Raw genomic sequence first — 15,995 nt, 5'->3', positions numbered from 1 at the left:
TTCCCTCGTCATCTGTACTGGTTGGAAAGAGACCCGGTTTGTGTCCTGGCTGACAGATAAAAGCAAAAAACTGACATTGGGTGTGAAGCCAGATTAACTTTGTCTCCTTGAAGCCTCTCCAGCAGCAACAGAGACTGAAATCCCCAGAATAGTCCTATGGTCTCGCTAATATGCAAGTTGCATGGACCGGCCTTTGATTAATTTTCCAACTTAATGAGTCCATCCAAAGCTGCTGTGATATTCCGACTGAGGAGGTAAAACAAACTTGCTATTCTCTCTTTTCATCCTTCGGCCAGATAAGAAGAGACCCGGAACTTCAGCCCTGTGAACCCGCCAAGAAATCAAAGAGAATACGAAATATCCGTTTAATAATTTATTTGCATATGATTATCGTAAAAATACTGAAAGAGAAATGCTTATTTTTGTTCTAGTTTTCTGAAGGATTTTTTTTTTTTTACAATCTAATACACCTTTAATTGCACAGGAAAAAGTCTGCCCTAACAGACACACATTTTCTTCTTTCATTGTGACATATAGTTTCAGATATGTAATGACCATTTAAACTGCAATTTCTCCATTTGTTTGCTCCTCAACAATAAACAAACAAGCATATAAACGAGGGTCATAAAGAGGCCAGAATGAGCTCAGATGGATGTAAATGTTGAGCTGACTGGTCTAATAGAAATATAGTTATATACAGGCAGTTGTTTTAGATAGGAACTGCACCAACAGCTGTCGTGCTGAAGAAAACACAGGAGAAATTAACCAATGAGTGATTTGTTCTACATTAGTATTTATAGGTTTGGTCAATAATAAGGTCACAGTGCTATCATCTGGATATTGACCTATTTAATTCTCACTGATCTTCAACACAGCACTCCCACAGGCGCTTTTCATTTATAATTATTCTGTCTGAGCAGAACATTTTAACTTCTCATTTCATTCATTCAAGTCTGTCTGGTTTGTTAATGTGTGAAAAAACAAGCATTGCAATAAAAAACGTTAAGCCCCAGTGCTTGTAAAAATCACACCAAAAAAAAAACATCTCTTTGCACTAATAGATAATAACTTAGCATTCAAAACAATGCGCATATGAATCAAACAAGATTAAGAAAACATGGACGTTAAAGTCCATACAGCGAAATGCCACCACAGCAACAGTTAATGTGGAACTTATTTGTAATTTTCTCATGAAGAAGTTTCCACTTTGGCATGCACATGACGTGTCCGGCACAGTGTCAGTTACATCTCTCCTTTGACAGAGAGACGGTGTGAAGACTCGGATGCTTTGTACAGATTCGTAACATGTATATCTCCCAGTACATGTGGAAGACAGTATTTAAGAGGAAGCGGATGAAAAGGTTTTTTTTTCTTGTTTCACAAAAAAAGAGCAAAATAACAGAACAGGTTGGGTTTGAATAAAAAGGGTTGATTGGATTGAAGGTCTACAGATGTCAAGCTGTCTTAAGAGTCAGTTTTAAGCAAACTTTGCTTTATTTTGGCACTGTTGCATCAACTATTCACTGAATCCTATTATCTGTGTAAGCTCCCCGGTCCTCAGTCTGAGGGAGAAGAGAAGGAAAGACTGATTCCTAACCAGCAAGAACACATGCAGGCATGCAAACACAACCTGAGAGGGGGCAACAGGAAGTTTGGCTTTATGTCAATAGTCACAAATCCACAAGTGTCAAGTAATGAACACACACACACACACACACACTGCAATGGACAGTTCTCGTGGACATCTCCATTTGGAAAGAAATCTCCAAAACGGTCCTCTTTCTCTCTATGTAGCTTCTTCTTTGTATTTTACATCAGGCTCTACACGTCAGAGTGTCTAGGTAGTTGTTCTTCGTTCTGTATCCTCCTGGCCGCAGCAGCTCACACTCTGATGGGGAGAGTTTGGCTCATTTGTTGCCGAACGATTTCTTGACTGCTGTCCGGACTCTTCCTGTTGTGTCCCGGCAGCGTCCCTCCAAGCCGCAGCAGGTCCCTGCCAACACAAAGCCGCACAGGTCAGCAGCAGATTCACAGCCACTTTAAACAAAAGGTACATCTCATTATTACTTCGCTAAGTGCTCTCATTGAAGGTAGGTAAAGGTCTAATCCATCTTAGAGTCGGTGTAGCTAAATTCTGTGTAGTATATATTCAGCTAAGACCTAATGGTTATAGACAATAAACATACAGCATCCTGAGGATACACTCAAATCTGCTGATCTCAAGCTTCATCTGGTATAAACAAAGTCCAACTCAAATTTCGTGCCAAATCTATTCATCATTTTTCCAATTTTAATAAAAGTTACAACATAGTCCTTTGATATCTTGGAAAAAGCGACGCAGCCTCCGTGTGTCCTTTATTGCTCGACCAGTGTCCTTTAAGGCCCTTGTGGTTGAAGATACTCTACAGATAGCGCTGCATCTCATATCCTCTCTCTCCCTCCGTTATCTGCCCAAACATCATTGAGCAGCCAATGGCAGGTGAGCTGAAGCGAGCGTACAGACGCACCCACAAACACCGGAGACACTCTCTAAATCATGCTCTGACAACATGATCCTTTCTCCCTCCTCCTCTTTCTCCCGCTCCCGCCTCTATCTCTCTTGCTGTTGCATGCAAATGAGGCCATAAATTAATCATTGGCATGTCATCTGCACACAGCAGCTCGTAGCATAACATGCACACACGCACACACACGCAACTAACACCCGCATATCCCTTTACTATTTTCCCATCACAGCACTGGGCGTGCCCTCCCCTGATGCATTAAAAAGCTCATTAGCAACCTAATTAAACACATTTCTCTCTTTTAGCTTCTCCTCAATCTCCCTTATTACTCACACTTCATCACCTCCTGCTTTTCCACATCAGCAGCTCTGGCTGCTGTCTGTCCTATCACCTACATTCCAGCATCCAGCCAAGTGAAGGGGGAATTAAACCGAGGTCAGCCATTACATTTCCACACACAATTAGCTTCACAGAGCCAAACTCCTGGCATAGGAATTGCCCTTGGGGCTCAATGTTAAGAATGAAACTGTGAGCCAAGGAGCTGGCACAAGACCTGGATACTGTATGTATGAATTCTGCCTTTTGTGTGGGTAACAATAAACTATTGCATAGTCACAGGCACCGAGTTGAGGATGTGCGCTTGATTCATTATACATCACTCAGAGCTGAGGATCTAGCATCTAAAGTAGCACTAATCATACTGTTGACTGGATGCCAGGCTAACGCATTTCAGAACAAACACGTCAGTAAAAATGGCTGGAACATTTGGAGCCACTGCACTGAAAACAAAGTTGAAAAACAACTTGTCAATGTGAGGACGGCTACCTATGAATAAGTCAAATCTAAACTTTCAAGGGAAGTGTCAGCGAAAAGGAGGCAGACATCTGTCTGGCAGTAAGAGCCTTCAGCTCACAGAAATATTCTCCCAAATCAACAGAAAGAATAAAAAGAACTACACCCAACAAGCATAGACCTTGGTGTGCCTCTTCTTACGCCAGCCATATTTTCTTTTACTGTAACATCTTATTCCAACCCAGAGGCACAGCGCAGGTCATCTCTGCACTAGGAGGAATCTTCATCCTGCACTTCATAGCCATCATACACACAAGGTGAAAAGAGAGAATGTCATCACCCCTTTTTGTATTTGCACTACACAGCTGTTAGTGTGGAAAAACCTGAAAAGCATAATGTGCTTTTATGGAAAACCCAGCGGAATAATGCATATATTTATAACAAAGGTCTGCAACAGAAGCTACCACGTCAACCAATAGCACTACAAACGACACAGCCAACAATACAGACTTGATGATGAAAGTTTTTGAAAATGTGCTATCAATTATTATAACATTTCTTAAGATTCTGCTCATACTGTAAACTCTGGTTGCTGTTCTGAGATTCTTCAGAATGGTCCGAAGTTGCCAAATTACGTTGCCGCTGGGCATCCATTTGGTCCAACCCTCTATACATAGCACATAAACCCAGTGAGACGTTTTTCTGCAGCTATTTAGAAGGTAAACTTAACAAGTTTATCTGAAAAGTTGCTAAATCTCACAGCAAGCTTGCCAAGGTTGCAACAGTAAAGTGCTTTGCTCTTCCTAAAAACAGAAAGCACATTTCTAAATGCAAACATTTTCCATCCACATTAAAACTTCTCTCCCTTCACAAAGGCAGGATGAGAACAATGCTATAGCATAAACTAGGACATCTTTTTTATTGTAGAAAAAAGCTTGTCAAAAAGCTACTTCAGTGTACCTCTCTTCCTGCAGCTGGACTCACCCTGAGTAGGTGCTGGTCACCACCTTGAGGCTGGCGGCGTTGCGGAGCAGCTTGTCCAGAGTGCTGACAATGCGGGAGAACTTGGGCCTCAGGTTTCTCTCCTTCATCCAGCACTCAAGCATCAGCTGGTGCAGCACCATGGGACAATCCATGGGCGGGGGCAGCCGGTAGTCCTGCTCTACTGCTGTCATCACCTGAGGGACAGGAAGTCATTCTTAAAAAAGTCTCTGCGAGGATATAATGAAGCACAACATACTAACATACTCATAGTGACACTCAGATGTTTGCTGTGTTTATCATCTAAAATTTGCCAATTTGCACTGTACAGTACACAAAGTACAGCTGAGGCAGATGGAAATGTCATGGTTTTGCATTGGACACATTTAAATATAAGAAATTACATTCTTACAATTTATCATCTGGGGTCCTTGAATAGCTGTACCTAATTCCACAGCATCTATCCAATAGGATATGGTGCTTCTAAAAAGTGTTAACATTTGGCTCTGGCTCATTTGTATTATGCCCACTCTGTTTGGTCTTTGTTAGAGTGGTGGACGCACAATCCCAAATTACTGTATTATGTCCTACATTAGACAGTTTCTCAGCTCATGCTGTCACACATTCCAACCTTCTTTTTATCATCTTTATAAAACTCTAAAAAAGATTATTCTCAAGTATTCTAAAAGTTGTCACTTCAAAACTGCCATGATTGATAGGAGAGATAATAACTGGGGGATGAAAACGTTGGCTCATTGATTTGATTTTCGCCTAGCAACGGCATTTCCCTCCATAAGCTGTGTATGGGTTTTAACTCCCCACAACAATAAAACTTGCCATTTGGAAACAATAAAACATTTCTTCTGCAACCCTCTTCTCCTGCTGCTTGTCCTTTGATTTTTATGTCGTGCTTCTAGCTGGCGAGTACCTCTGTTTATATCTCGCATTTGTTGACGGTTGCTTATTGAGCGATGACTGTGGCATAAATGCTATTGGGAACAATAGAAGACCTCCACTTTGATGCTTTCATTACTGCATGTGGGCTTTGTTATGAAAGTTACACATACATTACTGGCATTTTTCATTTTGGCTCCTTTTTCTTTGTGCTTTATTGCTATCAACTGTCTTTGAAGCACAATACAGTGTGATATTCTTCAGAGAATAAACTGGAGGTGTACACAGTACTCTGTTCAGGAAGGAGAATCAAGAGAATTCTTTTTCTTTCCTTCAAACTCACTGTTGTAGTTACAATGTCTGTGTAGTGCAGATAGCCTACAGGTAACAACGCCCGTAAAAACAGTTTTCTCACACTGTGTGTGTGTGTGAGGGGGGCTTTGCAGTATAGATTTGTAGAGGCTGGGCAGACCAGGTCTGTAAATAAGGTGGTAAAAACACATACAGCCACACAGCTGCACAAGCATCTGGAATGAGGAGATAAAGACAGCTGAACAGGCCCAGGTCCAACATGTCACGCTGGAAATCAAAGCTGCAACAGCTCAGTGAAACTCTGAGCCAGCCCTAAACTTAGACATAAAACTCCCTGAATGTGTATTTGGTATCATGAGACTTTCAGGCTTACTCACATCCTGGTTGCTCATGTCCCAGTATGGTCTCTCTCCATAGGACACCACCTCCCACATGACGATGCCGTAACTCCACACATCGCTGGCAGAGGTGAACTTCCTGAAGGCGATGGCCTCTGGCGCTGTCCACCGGATGGGAATCTTCCCTCCCTGCGTACACACACACACACACACACACACACACACACACACAAACACACACACAGGCTGGTATCAAAACTCTGGAAGACACTACCGTCTTATAACAACACAAGCATGCTAATGCACATTTCACAGACGGTCTCACAGGCTAACGCAAATATTGGCACACATGAACAGTCACACATGCCTCCGTATGTACATGTGAAACAAGTGAAGAGGATCCATTCACAAGCTCAATTAAACATGCATGGAGTGTGCAAACAGAGTGAGCACACATAATACTGACCAGCGAACTTGTGTAAGTGGGGTCAGCGGAAGTGTCGTCCAGAAAGCGCGACAGGCCAAAGTCAGAGACCTTGCAGACCAAGTTGCTGTTGACCAAGATATTCCGGGCGGCGAGGTCTCGGTGAACATAGTTCATGTCTGACAGGTACTTCATCCCTGCAGCGATGCCACGCAGCATCCCGACCAGCTGTGTCATCGTAAAGCGTCCGTCATTTAGCTACAAAAACACAGCCGGAGATAGAGCGAAGGTGGGGGAGGGAGGGGGAGAGCAAAAGAGGCAGTTAATGAACAAGGAGGAAAGTGAAGGAATGAAAAATGAGAACGAGAAACAAGGGTGTGTTGAAATGGGGAGAAACAGACGATAGGGAAGTATGGGAGATAAGAAGGAGGAGAAAGCACCAGAGAGAGCAAATCAGTCACTGAGGCCATATAAACACGACATCTGTCATAATGCTTCACGGCTGCTCATGACAGTCAGTGACAGCTAACCTTTTCAAGCATGCTGTCCAATTAGCTGATTAATTAGACTCTTTACTGTCGTACTAAACCCATTAAGGCTCTATATTGACTCCAAACAAAAACAAATGGGATCTGCAAAGCTGAAATCCAAATCAAACATCTGCAGGTATTTTTATAATCGGCAGCTGACTGATTAACTAGTCGCCGGTAGAGACAGTGCACGTTTTTAACACAAAGCTTTGTTTGCTTTTTTTCCGCTTGCAAATTGTCCCATTGACTGAATTAGAATGCCTGTTGCTCAAAGCTTATATCCCTCATTTGAAGTTCCCTGATATACAGACATTTTTATGTTGACATTTGGGAGGCATGAAACAAATCTGAGATTAGGGCTTTCAGGGTTTTAATTTACAATTCTCCACATGTCTGAAGCGTGACACAGAGGGATAAACTCCTCATCAAAATACATCGGCACTCCACCCTGTGAAGCCTCATGAAACCCGATGTATGCGAATTGAAACTGATCGATCAAATGTCAACACACACTTATGTGATGCAAAAAATGAGAGGTTCTGCAAACCTGGATGAAGCTGAAACTACGCTGAGGTTTCTTTTTATGACCTGAATATTTAATTAAATATAAGTAGAAGAAAAAAATAGAATCAATCCCTGCTTTGACTCCACAATGAGAAAGCACAGAACACAAGACGTGACATGACAAAACCATAAACATTCTGCTTTGTAGTCGGCACACTCCAATGAAGTCTGACAGCAAAACAAGCCAGAATGGATAGATGTGTAAACAGCCATGATTCATAGCAGGCGTTCAAAGCCACGGTGGTGTGTATGTGTGTGTGTTATTTCTGTATATCTGTAATGCTATGCCACGTGCATATGTCGTGTGGTTTTAAGTGTGTTCATGTCTCCAGCGAGCTGCAGTACAAAGTCTCATGTGTGTGATCCATATGGACAGTTTGTGCGTGTGTGTGTGTGTGAGCGAGAGAGTTAACTCTATAGTCTCCTTGTTGGAGCAGAACTCGGAGTTCCTCTGAGTCACAGGCAGTGTGACACTGGCGAGAGCGGGGGCGAGGACAACACAGGCCGTGGAATTTCTTGTGTTATTTGTGGGACATCTGACTGAGAGGAGTGGGTGAGAAGGAGGGAAGAGGCTTTTTCAAGTAAAAAAAAAGCCAAACATTTGCTTCAAAGGATTTACTGCTTTTCTAGATATGAAAGCCAACTAAATTGAATAATGGTTGCAGCTTTCAAGATTTCAAATTGCTTGCTTCATGTGGGCAACTATACAAAAGATCAAATTTACACATTTGGAAGTTGGAAGCTGCAAAAGCTAGTCCGAAACCAGACAAAACTGCGAGCCTGTGTTTTATTTGCTGGGGCAAATATGTCTAGTACCCGGCCGGCTAATATGGGGCAGGCTTTGTGCTTTAAACAAAATATGTGATGAATCATTATTGGCTTGCTTACCTTCGTCCCAAAGACATTACGGCAACCTAAACCCAGCTTAATGTGGAGCGCCGTTGAGTCATTTTTGAAAAGAACCAAGATGGCTGCAGCTGATGTGGAACTTTCAGCTGAAGTATTTACATATTCTTTTTTGTTTTTCTTTGTAGGCATTTTGCCTTTTTTTGTCCATACAGACAGGAAACAGGTTTGATATATACACGGTTACATGGAATTTAGCCCACTTGTTAAGCCCAAATTTTAAAACATGCTGGTCAATGTCAAGACTCATCAATATCATTGATTCATCATCTATGCAAACAAGCTGCTGTATATCACTTTAAGATAAACTGCTTTTAAGACCAGCAGCTTGGCATCGATTCACCAGGAGCATTAAGTAGCCTCATCCAGCCTATGTGGACTTCTTCACAGTGCAGCCATGCGGGAAAACACATTTTATTGAATGTAAATGACATGTAATAGGCCCCCACGCAGCTGGAAATGTAATGTGTGACACTTCATTTCTCATCCTGCCTTTGTTCAGCATTTTGTGTAGGTGGCGGTGGTCTGAACCGAAAACTCTGATCAGTAATGGATTCTGTAGTCGTACAAAGACTCTCTAATGCACTGAAGCAAACCTATCCAAAGGTCTGCTGTGTGACAGTTTTCCACCAGGAGTTTGAGCGTTGGAAACCCTGTCAGCATCAGTCAGTCACTTCAAGCAGAGACACTATGCCTGTCTCCAGGCGTTATATTGCACATTTAATCTCTACCACTCTGCAAGTGAGAGCCTCAGGGTGTTTCACAGAGAGTAAAACCTTCTGATAACCCAGAGGTGTCGTGAATGATTCCCTGTGTGTGTGTTCCTCTCAGCTTTGATACAAACAAAAAGTAATCTTCTCTGTCAGAGGTGTTGCGGCATGAAACCTGCCGCCAAGCTTACCCTGAGGAAGGAGTCGAGCGCCCCGTTCTCCATAAATTCTGTGATGATGAGGACGGGGCAACTGCGCGTTAGGACGCCCTCCAGCCGGATCACATTGGGGTGGTCGAATTGGCCCATGATCGAGGCCTCGGCAAGGAAGTCCCGCCTCTGGCACTCAGTGTAGCCGGCTTTCAGTGTCTTAATGGCCACAACCATCTCCCTGCGACCGTGTTGCTTGAGACGTCCACGGCACACCTCGCCAAATTCCCCTGGATTGAGAGAAGAAGGTGGGGGTAAGGAGAGGAAGGTGGTGAGGGTGATCGGGGAGAAGGGTTGAGTGAGCAGAGGAATGAAGAGGCGGAGTGGAGGGAAAGAGGAAGTCGGGGAAAGTGCAGGGAGAGGGAACGTTAACTGGTCGGACTCAGGAGTGAAGGAGCTGATTTGAAAGAGTTGAGGGTCAACTTCAACTGTGGGAGAGGATTCAAAAAGAGAAGAGGAAAGGACAGGAGGTCAAGGATCAAAGATGTTGGGGAGAGACGGTGTGACCCGTATTGATCGAGTTTGCAACCTGGGAGCAGTGGGGGGAGACAGAGGACGGGCAAGGAACTTGGGGGTTTGGCATTTGGTGCCTGAGAACAAGTGTTTACAAGGAGAAGAGAAAGAGAAAGAAAGACAGAAGGGAGGAAGGTTGAACGAGCAGGAACAGACTGTCATTTAAGGTGAAGTTAGGACACAACATGCTGCTGGAGAGAAGAAGAGAAAAAAAGACAAGAGAGGGAAGAGCTACAGAGAAGATTTTTTACTTTAATCCTTCCCACCAGCAGCTCTCATGCACACTCTGTGAATCCTAAACCTTTTCTCCCAAGGAGGACTTACAGAACAGACCTCGGGGCTTGATGCCACACTCCAGCTCAAATAAATGATTAATAAACCTGAATCCTTCTCTGTCCTCTCTGTCTTGGACAAAAATGATGGTGTTGTTTACCTGCACCAATGACTTCTTCTATTTTCACGCAGGAGATGTCGATCTCTTTGGCAAACTCGTGGATAGCGTCATTGGGATCCTCGTAGGTGAAAGGGTCGATGTACACTTTGACGCCTGGAGAAACTGAGAGGGAAAAATAATAGAATTGCCATCTCATTATATCTGCCTGGGTAATCCAGCTGACATAAATGTCACAATGTTAACGATAAATGTAATTATATCGATATCCAACACTAAATGCCAAATGGTGTTTGTTGTTTTTTGCCCCCCAACATCTCCATGTTTAGGGTTAAGTTAGGGTTATATGCCTGGAAGGCGACGTCGGAGGCAAAAAACACCAATGAGCACGGCAAATGGAAAAAACAAATCAAATTGAGATTCAATGTCATTATTATCATTAAATAAATAGTTTGAGTGTCCTGTGTCAAATGTGAAAATACACCATAAAAAAATACAATAAAACAACATGTCATATGTATTATAAAGTTAACAAATAAAAAGGAGTATTATTGTGACAAACATCAGGTGGACAACATGGTCAGGACTTCCTCTGAGCAAATAGGGAAATTAGTTCCCTGACGCACTCAGGTTATTGGATAATTGATTGATTCAGTTGGTTAACTGTACTGGCATGACCAAAGGATCATAGAGGAAACAGTTCTCAAGCTGAACACATGAACTCACTGTATTGCTGCAGTTTCTCAGTGTACTCCAGCTCTGAGCCGCCGCGCTGCTTCCTGTAAACAAGCAGCACATGAACAGAGTCACATTCACATTATCAGTCTTGACCCTTTCCAGGTTCAGCAAATTAAACTAACATCTAACCTGACAATCAGATAAAAACCAAAGACTGCCAAGGAAGAAACTCAACGGGCAAGTCTGTTTTTTCTCTCTTGGAAAGCTCCTTTTTGAAGCTAAAGAGTAAGTACACACCTTTTGAAAGCATGTTAAAATTTAATGAGCCTCTTTGTTCAGAGTCTAACTAACAAAATGAAACATGAAGTTCAGGCTGTCAGTAATAAAAACTCAAACACTTACTTAAGGCAGACAACAGCAATAACCACCAAGGCAACAATGACCACCAGACCTGCGGAGGCCGAGCCAATGATGAGAGGCAGCTGGTCCTGCACAGACTTCTGAGGGTCCGCTGTAGCAAATACCACACACAGACACTTATGAGTAAATAACAGCGGAAACACTTCTTAAGAGATTAAAGGGTGGCCTGTACTGCAAATGTAATGGCTACCAATTAAGTCGGCCCTAAAAAAACACTAAGCTTGAACCCTTATTAAGAAAACTGTAGCAGCAGATCATCAACAGCAGACTGTAAAGCAGGAGAGAGCTTGTACTTACTGTGGAGGCTGGTGCTGAAGTCCATGGGGTTGCTGTAGCGTCCGTATCCAGCAACAGTGCGAGCTCTGACCTGCACCACGTAGGGCATGGCTGCCTTTAGCCCCTCCACCTTGGCTGAACTGTGCTGGGATGTTACGGTGTGGGACATGGCCTGGCCCTGAAATCAAACAAAGGACTATTAAAGCAGCAGAGTCAAGTGTTTCCTGATGGTTTGTAGGTGAATAATCAATCTTTTGGTTCTCAGATAGCATTATGAAGCAATATTGTATAACTTAAAGAACAAATAACACAATGTTTATCTTACAAATTTCAAGTCTTAATTCATGAACAACAAAACAAACCGTACTTCATTTCAATAGACATGGAGGTTTTGCCGCTACTGCTTTTCTAAATCTGAACCTTAATTTAAAAATGCATGGTTCTCCAGCAAAAAAGTAGAACTGGCTCAACTTTTGCCGCAATTCAATGTGAAGGCATCCAGCAAAGTGCTGAACTGGCTAACCAAAAACATGTAAATCCATTTTACTGGCCTTTAAATCCTTCAAACAAATGGACCTATCACTGAAACTGCCCTAACTGGAACCAACATAGGCCCTAAAATTATTTTTAATGCAGTGCTGTTTTCAGTCTGAACACCCTGTAAGGGTCTAAGGGTTTTACCATCCAAGGTTATAACATGGCCATTTCATGTGTGCAGGCTTTACTAGGGAATTTAATTAAACCAATGTTGCAGCATTTACATCACCAGTTGATGAGTCTGACTAGCTCATAGGCCTATTCTCCAAAAATAGACAGTTTTTGACTTGACCAATCCCTCCACACACATCATATTTTAATATTACATTTTTCAACATTCGTAAAAATGCTTCTCTCTGCCCAGGGCTGGAAAAGCAGATTGTCAGAGTCAATAAGGTGAGCACTGTGACCTAGATTGAGGCAACGGCTAAAAACCTAGAGCTTACCCTCTCATGGTATTTGATCTCATAGTCGAGGATGACCCCATTGGGTTTCTCAGGGGGCAGCCACGACAGACTCAGAGTGTCTGAGGTGGAGCGCATCAGATGGACGGTGGGCACTGCTGAAGGTGCTGGGAGGACATTAGAGAGGACAGAGTTTACATTACACTTTAAGGTCCCGGACAGTTACTTCACTTGTGAGCCACTTTAAGTTGCCAAGATTTTCTCTTTCAAAGAACTATTGCAGTAAGAAAATTATTATTTGAAATACTTCAACCTGAACAGTTTAAGCAAAAACAGTACATGTGTCACCTTCACTGTTTGGCAGTTTATTGATTTGTGAGGCCTGAAAGTGCACAGTTATTGTTCTGGGTCCATAAACTTCCGTAAAGTGGATTAAGCACAGGTTAACTGGGAGAGTAATTACAGTCTGTGAAAGGTGCTGAGCAGTTTGGTTGATGATGATGCTGCAAATATTAAGTGGAGATGTTGAAAAGTGACATTGTCAGTGATGTAATGTGAGAGGCCTGGTTGACAGAGTGCTGAGTGCTGACAGTGGAGATATAAACTATACTGAGTGGTAGAGCAGTCGCCTGCCAATCGGAAGGTTAGTGTTTCGATCCCCTGCAGTTCCGTGTCGAAGTGTCCTTGAGCAAGACGCTGAACCCCAAGTTGCCCCCAAGGCTATGCCTTTGGAGTGTAAATGTGTGTGAATGTTTGATGAGCAGGTGCCACCTTCTACGGCAACCTCAGCGACAGTGTGTGAACATGTGTGAATGGTTCCTGTACTATGTAAAAGCGCTTTAAGTAGTAGTCAAGACTAGAAAAGCGCTACATAGTAACAGTCCATTTACATTTACCATTTTATCTGCATTTACTGTACTCACTGATGCAAAAACACTGCCTGGCTCCGGAAAATTACTAAATGTTGAAGATGTCTTGTATAGTAAACAATTGATGAGCCTGTAAATTAAGCTAAAACTGCATTTGTACACAGTATGCAACTTAGGGGTATTAGGGAAATGTGGATAAATCAGCAAGCTATTGTATTATGTTTGCATAACTAACATTAGCTTACTAACAGCTGACTTGTCCTCTCTGGTGGACAACGGCTGCTAAAATATAATTTGACAAGCTTAAATCTCGTGTTTTATCAGGCACTTTGTGGAGTTGTTTTTTCAAGACTGAAATGCGCTCTGTCTTTATAGTAGGATGTGATTGGCCAGTGTTTAGATGAGACGCCCTGCAGTGCCCTGCTACAACTACTATTTCTAGTCATAGTTCCATTATCTTTATTGTGACCATAGTTGCCTATATACCCCCAAATGGCAGCGTCAGACACCACCTACCAAGAGCCTGGGTCTCTCTGAGGATTCTGCCTAAAAGGGAGTTTTTCCTCACCCCTGTCACACTAAAGGTTTGCTCTTGGGGGAATTATTGGATTTGTTGGCTCTTTGTAAATTATAGGAAGGTCTAGACCTACTCTAAAGTTTCTTGAGATAACTCTTGTTATGATTCTATAAATAAAACTGAATTGAATTGAATTGAATTGAATTGAATTGAATTGAATTGAGTTGAATTGAGTTGAATCACCATGCAGCCCACCCAAATAGACTGGTCAACCGGGAAATCTCCCGGTATTTCCGGTACAATCCACGTCCGGTATCCACTAACTAGCCTGTTTCATTGTGATGTTAAGTTGTATTGATCGAAACAGCTCTATGAATTAACTTGGCTTGTTGACACATCCAGTGACATTGATCTTCTTCTACTAACCGGCTTGGTTGGTGGTGATGTTGACAGTGGAGTAGCTGGGTGAGATGGGGTTTTTCCCAGAAACCCCGTTGACAGCCTGCACCTCAAAGCTGTAGCGGGTGTGAGCCTGCAGATTCCTCACCACCACCTTCCTCTGCCTCAGCCCCAACCTGCGAGGAGCGATGTCCACGTTGTCGTCGCAGCGTGTACAGGGGCTCCGGTCCCGCAGGCATTTCTTACACACCACGTTATATACGAGGTCGCTTCTCCCGCCCGTGTCCTCGGGTTCTTCCCACTCCAAGGACAGCGAGGTCTCGTTCACGCTGGATATAACGTTGCGAGGCGCAGAGGGGATCGCTGCTCAAACATAAACGTAGGTGTTTTAAAAGGTGGGCAGGCAGAATGGAAAAACACACACAACTGAGGCTTTAGTCATAGTCCCTATGCAGTGCTTACATTATCCTCCCAATGGTGAAATAAATGTTTTAATATCTCTATAAAAAGCAACAAAATGAAGTATTCCATGTACAGAAATAGGAAAAGAGTGTAATCCTATTCTTTTCATAAAATTGCTTTACATGCCCCAAACAAATCCTCAGGATGGAGCCAAGGACATGGGAAACATGTAAAAACATAACAAGGAAAAATTCATCCTGGTGCAAATGGATAAATCAACATGTTCAGAAACCGGAGGATAAATACAACTTGTCATGCACAAGCAGAACACCACTGTTCATCTCTAAGTAATGCTCCTTTATGAAAAGCACAATCCTATTCCACTATACACTGTAACTCCTATGCATAAACCCTCTTGGTGCTCGTGAAACTTGGCTAATCCTCTCTTGATAGAAATTCATGTTCTTGCCTCAGTATAACCCAAGGCCACCACGGTTCAATAAGAAGTGCTGCGTTTTGAGTGAAATGTTTGAAACCAAAATGAAGCACGATAACCGCAAAGGGAGGGAAAAAAGATTGGTTTAGCGAACATGCTTTTTACAGTGAAGGAAGAGAGGGGGCACTCCCTCTTAGCTTCAAGCGGGAGAGAGATAATCTAACCTGTCTCATAGCAGCGAGAGAAAGGGGGAAGAGGAGCGGAGGATCTCAGGCCATCAGCTCTCTTGTCGGCTGAGACTGCCTCTCCTCTGAATTCAGCTCCTCGGCCGGCTTGCCCTGAGCCATGTTTCACTCGCCCTGTCCTTTATAATTAGGCACACATAGTTCAGAGTGGAGGCTCTTCTAATTGGACACCCATCTAAAACACACACCGAGTCCAAGCTGCCGGCCATTGACTGGCTGAGCCGGTCTTCCAACACAAAGCACAGGCTGGTTGGCACAAGCTCTGACAGCCCGTGGGGACAGAACTGTCAGGCCTGTGTGTGTGTGTGTGTATGTTTGCGTGTTTAGTCAGAGGTGGTGCTTGAGTCCCGGCCCGCCTGTCTGTGTGCGCTGGTCAATGTCAGAGTCCACAGTGTTCCTGTGACGAGAATCTGGGCAAGACAGTTGCGAGCCCTGTGTGTCATTTAACACGGCGAAAGTCCCCTGGGGGGTGATTTTGCACGGTCAAAGCTCTCCATCAGTACCACTGCTGGGAAACTTCTCTTAGAAGCCTGTCCATGCAGAACACAGCACCAGACCAGACTGGTTATCACCAAACGGACAATTTCCATTTGAAATATGGACTAACACCTGAGGGAAATGTCCGTCTCTTTAGCTACTAAATACTCCCCTATGTGTACCAGCTAGTTGCTAATTTTGTCTGTCGTCTGTTTGGTGCTGAGCAGGTAGTATAACGTTTTTAGAGCTTTTTTATTGAAAACTATT

At 43.2% G+C, this 15,995-nt stretch overlaps 1 protein-coding gene across 1 annotated transcript in view; it reads right to left on the bottom strand.

Moving 5' to 3' along the window:
• Window positions 1-360: 360 nt before the first annotated feature.
• ephb3a (eph receptor B3a) overlaps window positions 361-15,995 on the bottom strand; it is a 28,414-nt gene continuing 12,779 nt past the window's right edge. Inside the window, exons 5-15 of the mRNA XM_034888330.1 lie at window positions 14,196-14,531; window positions 12,426-12,550; window positions 11,464-11,620; window positions 11,149-11,257; window positions 10,795-10,847; window positions 10,111-10,233; window positions 9,147-9,394; window positions 6,288-6,503; window positions 5,861-6,010; window positions 4,281-4,474; window positions 361-1,993 (exon numbers count right to left, since the gene is read on the bottom strand). Of these exons, the coding sequence (XP_034744221.1) occupies window positions 1,882-1,993; window positions 4,281-4,474; window positions 5,861-6,010; window positions 6,288-6,503; window positions 9,147-9,394; window positions 10,111-10,233; window positions 10,795-10,847; window positions 11,149-11,257; window positions 11,464-11,620; window positions 12,426-12,550; window positions 14,196-14,531 (1,823 nt within the window). The 3' untranslated portion in view covers window positions 361-1,881. The remainder of the gene's footprint in view (window positions 1,994-4,280; window positions 4,475-5,860; window positions 6,011-6,287; window positions 6,504-9,146; window positions 9,395-10,110; window positions 10,234-10,794; window positions 10,848-11,148; window positions 11,258-11,463; window positions 11,621-12,425; window positions 12,551-14,195; window positions 14,532-15,995) is intronic.

Source organism: Etheostoma cragini, chromosome 12 (assembly GCF_013103735.1).
Source record: "Etheostoma cragini isolate CJK2018 chromosome 12, CSU_Ecrag_1.0, whole genome shotgun sequence".
NCBI lineage: Eukaryota > Metazoa > Chordata > Actinopteri > Perciformes > Percidae > Etheostoma > Etheostoma cragini.
Note: the sequence above shows the minus strand (reverse complement) of the source record. Positions and strands in the feature narration are given on the sequence as shown.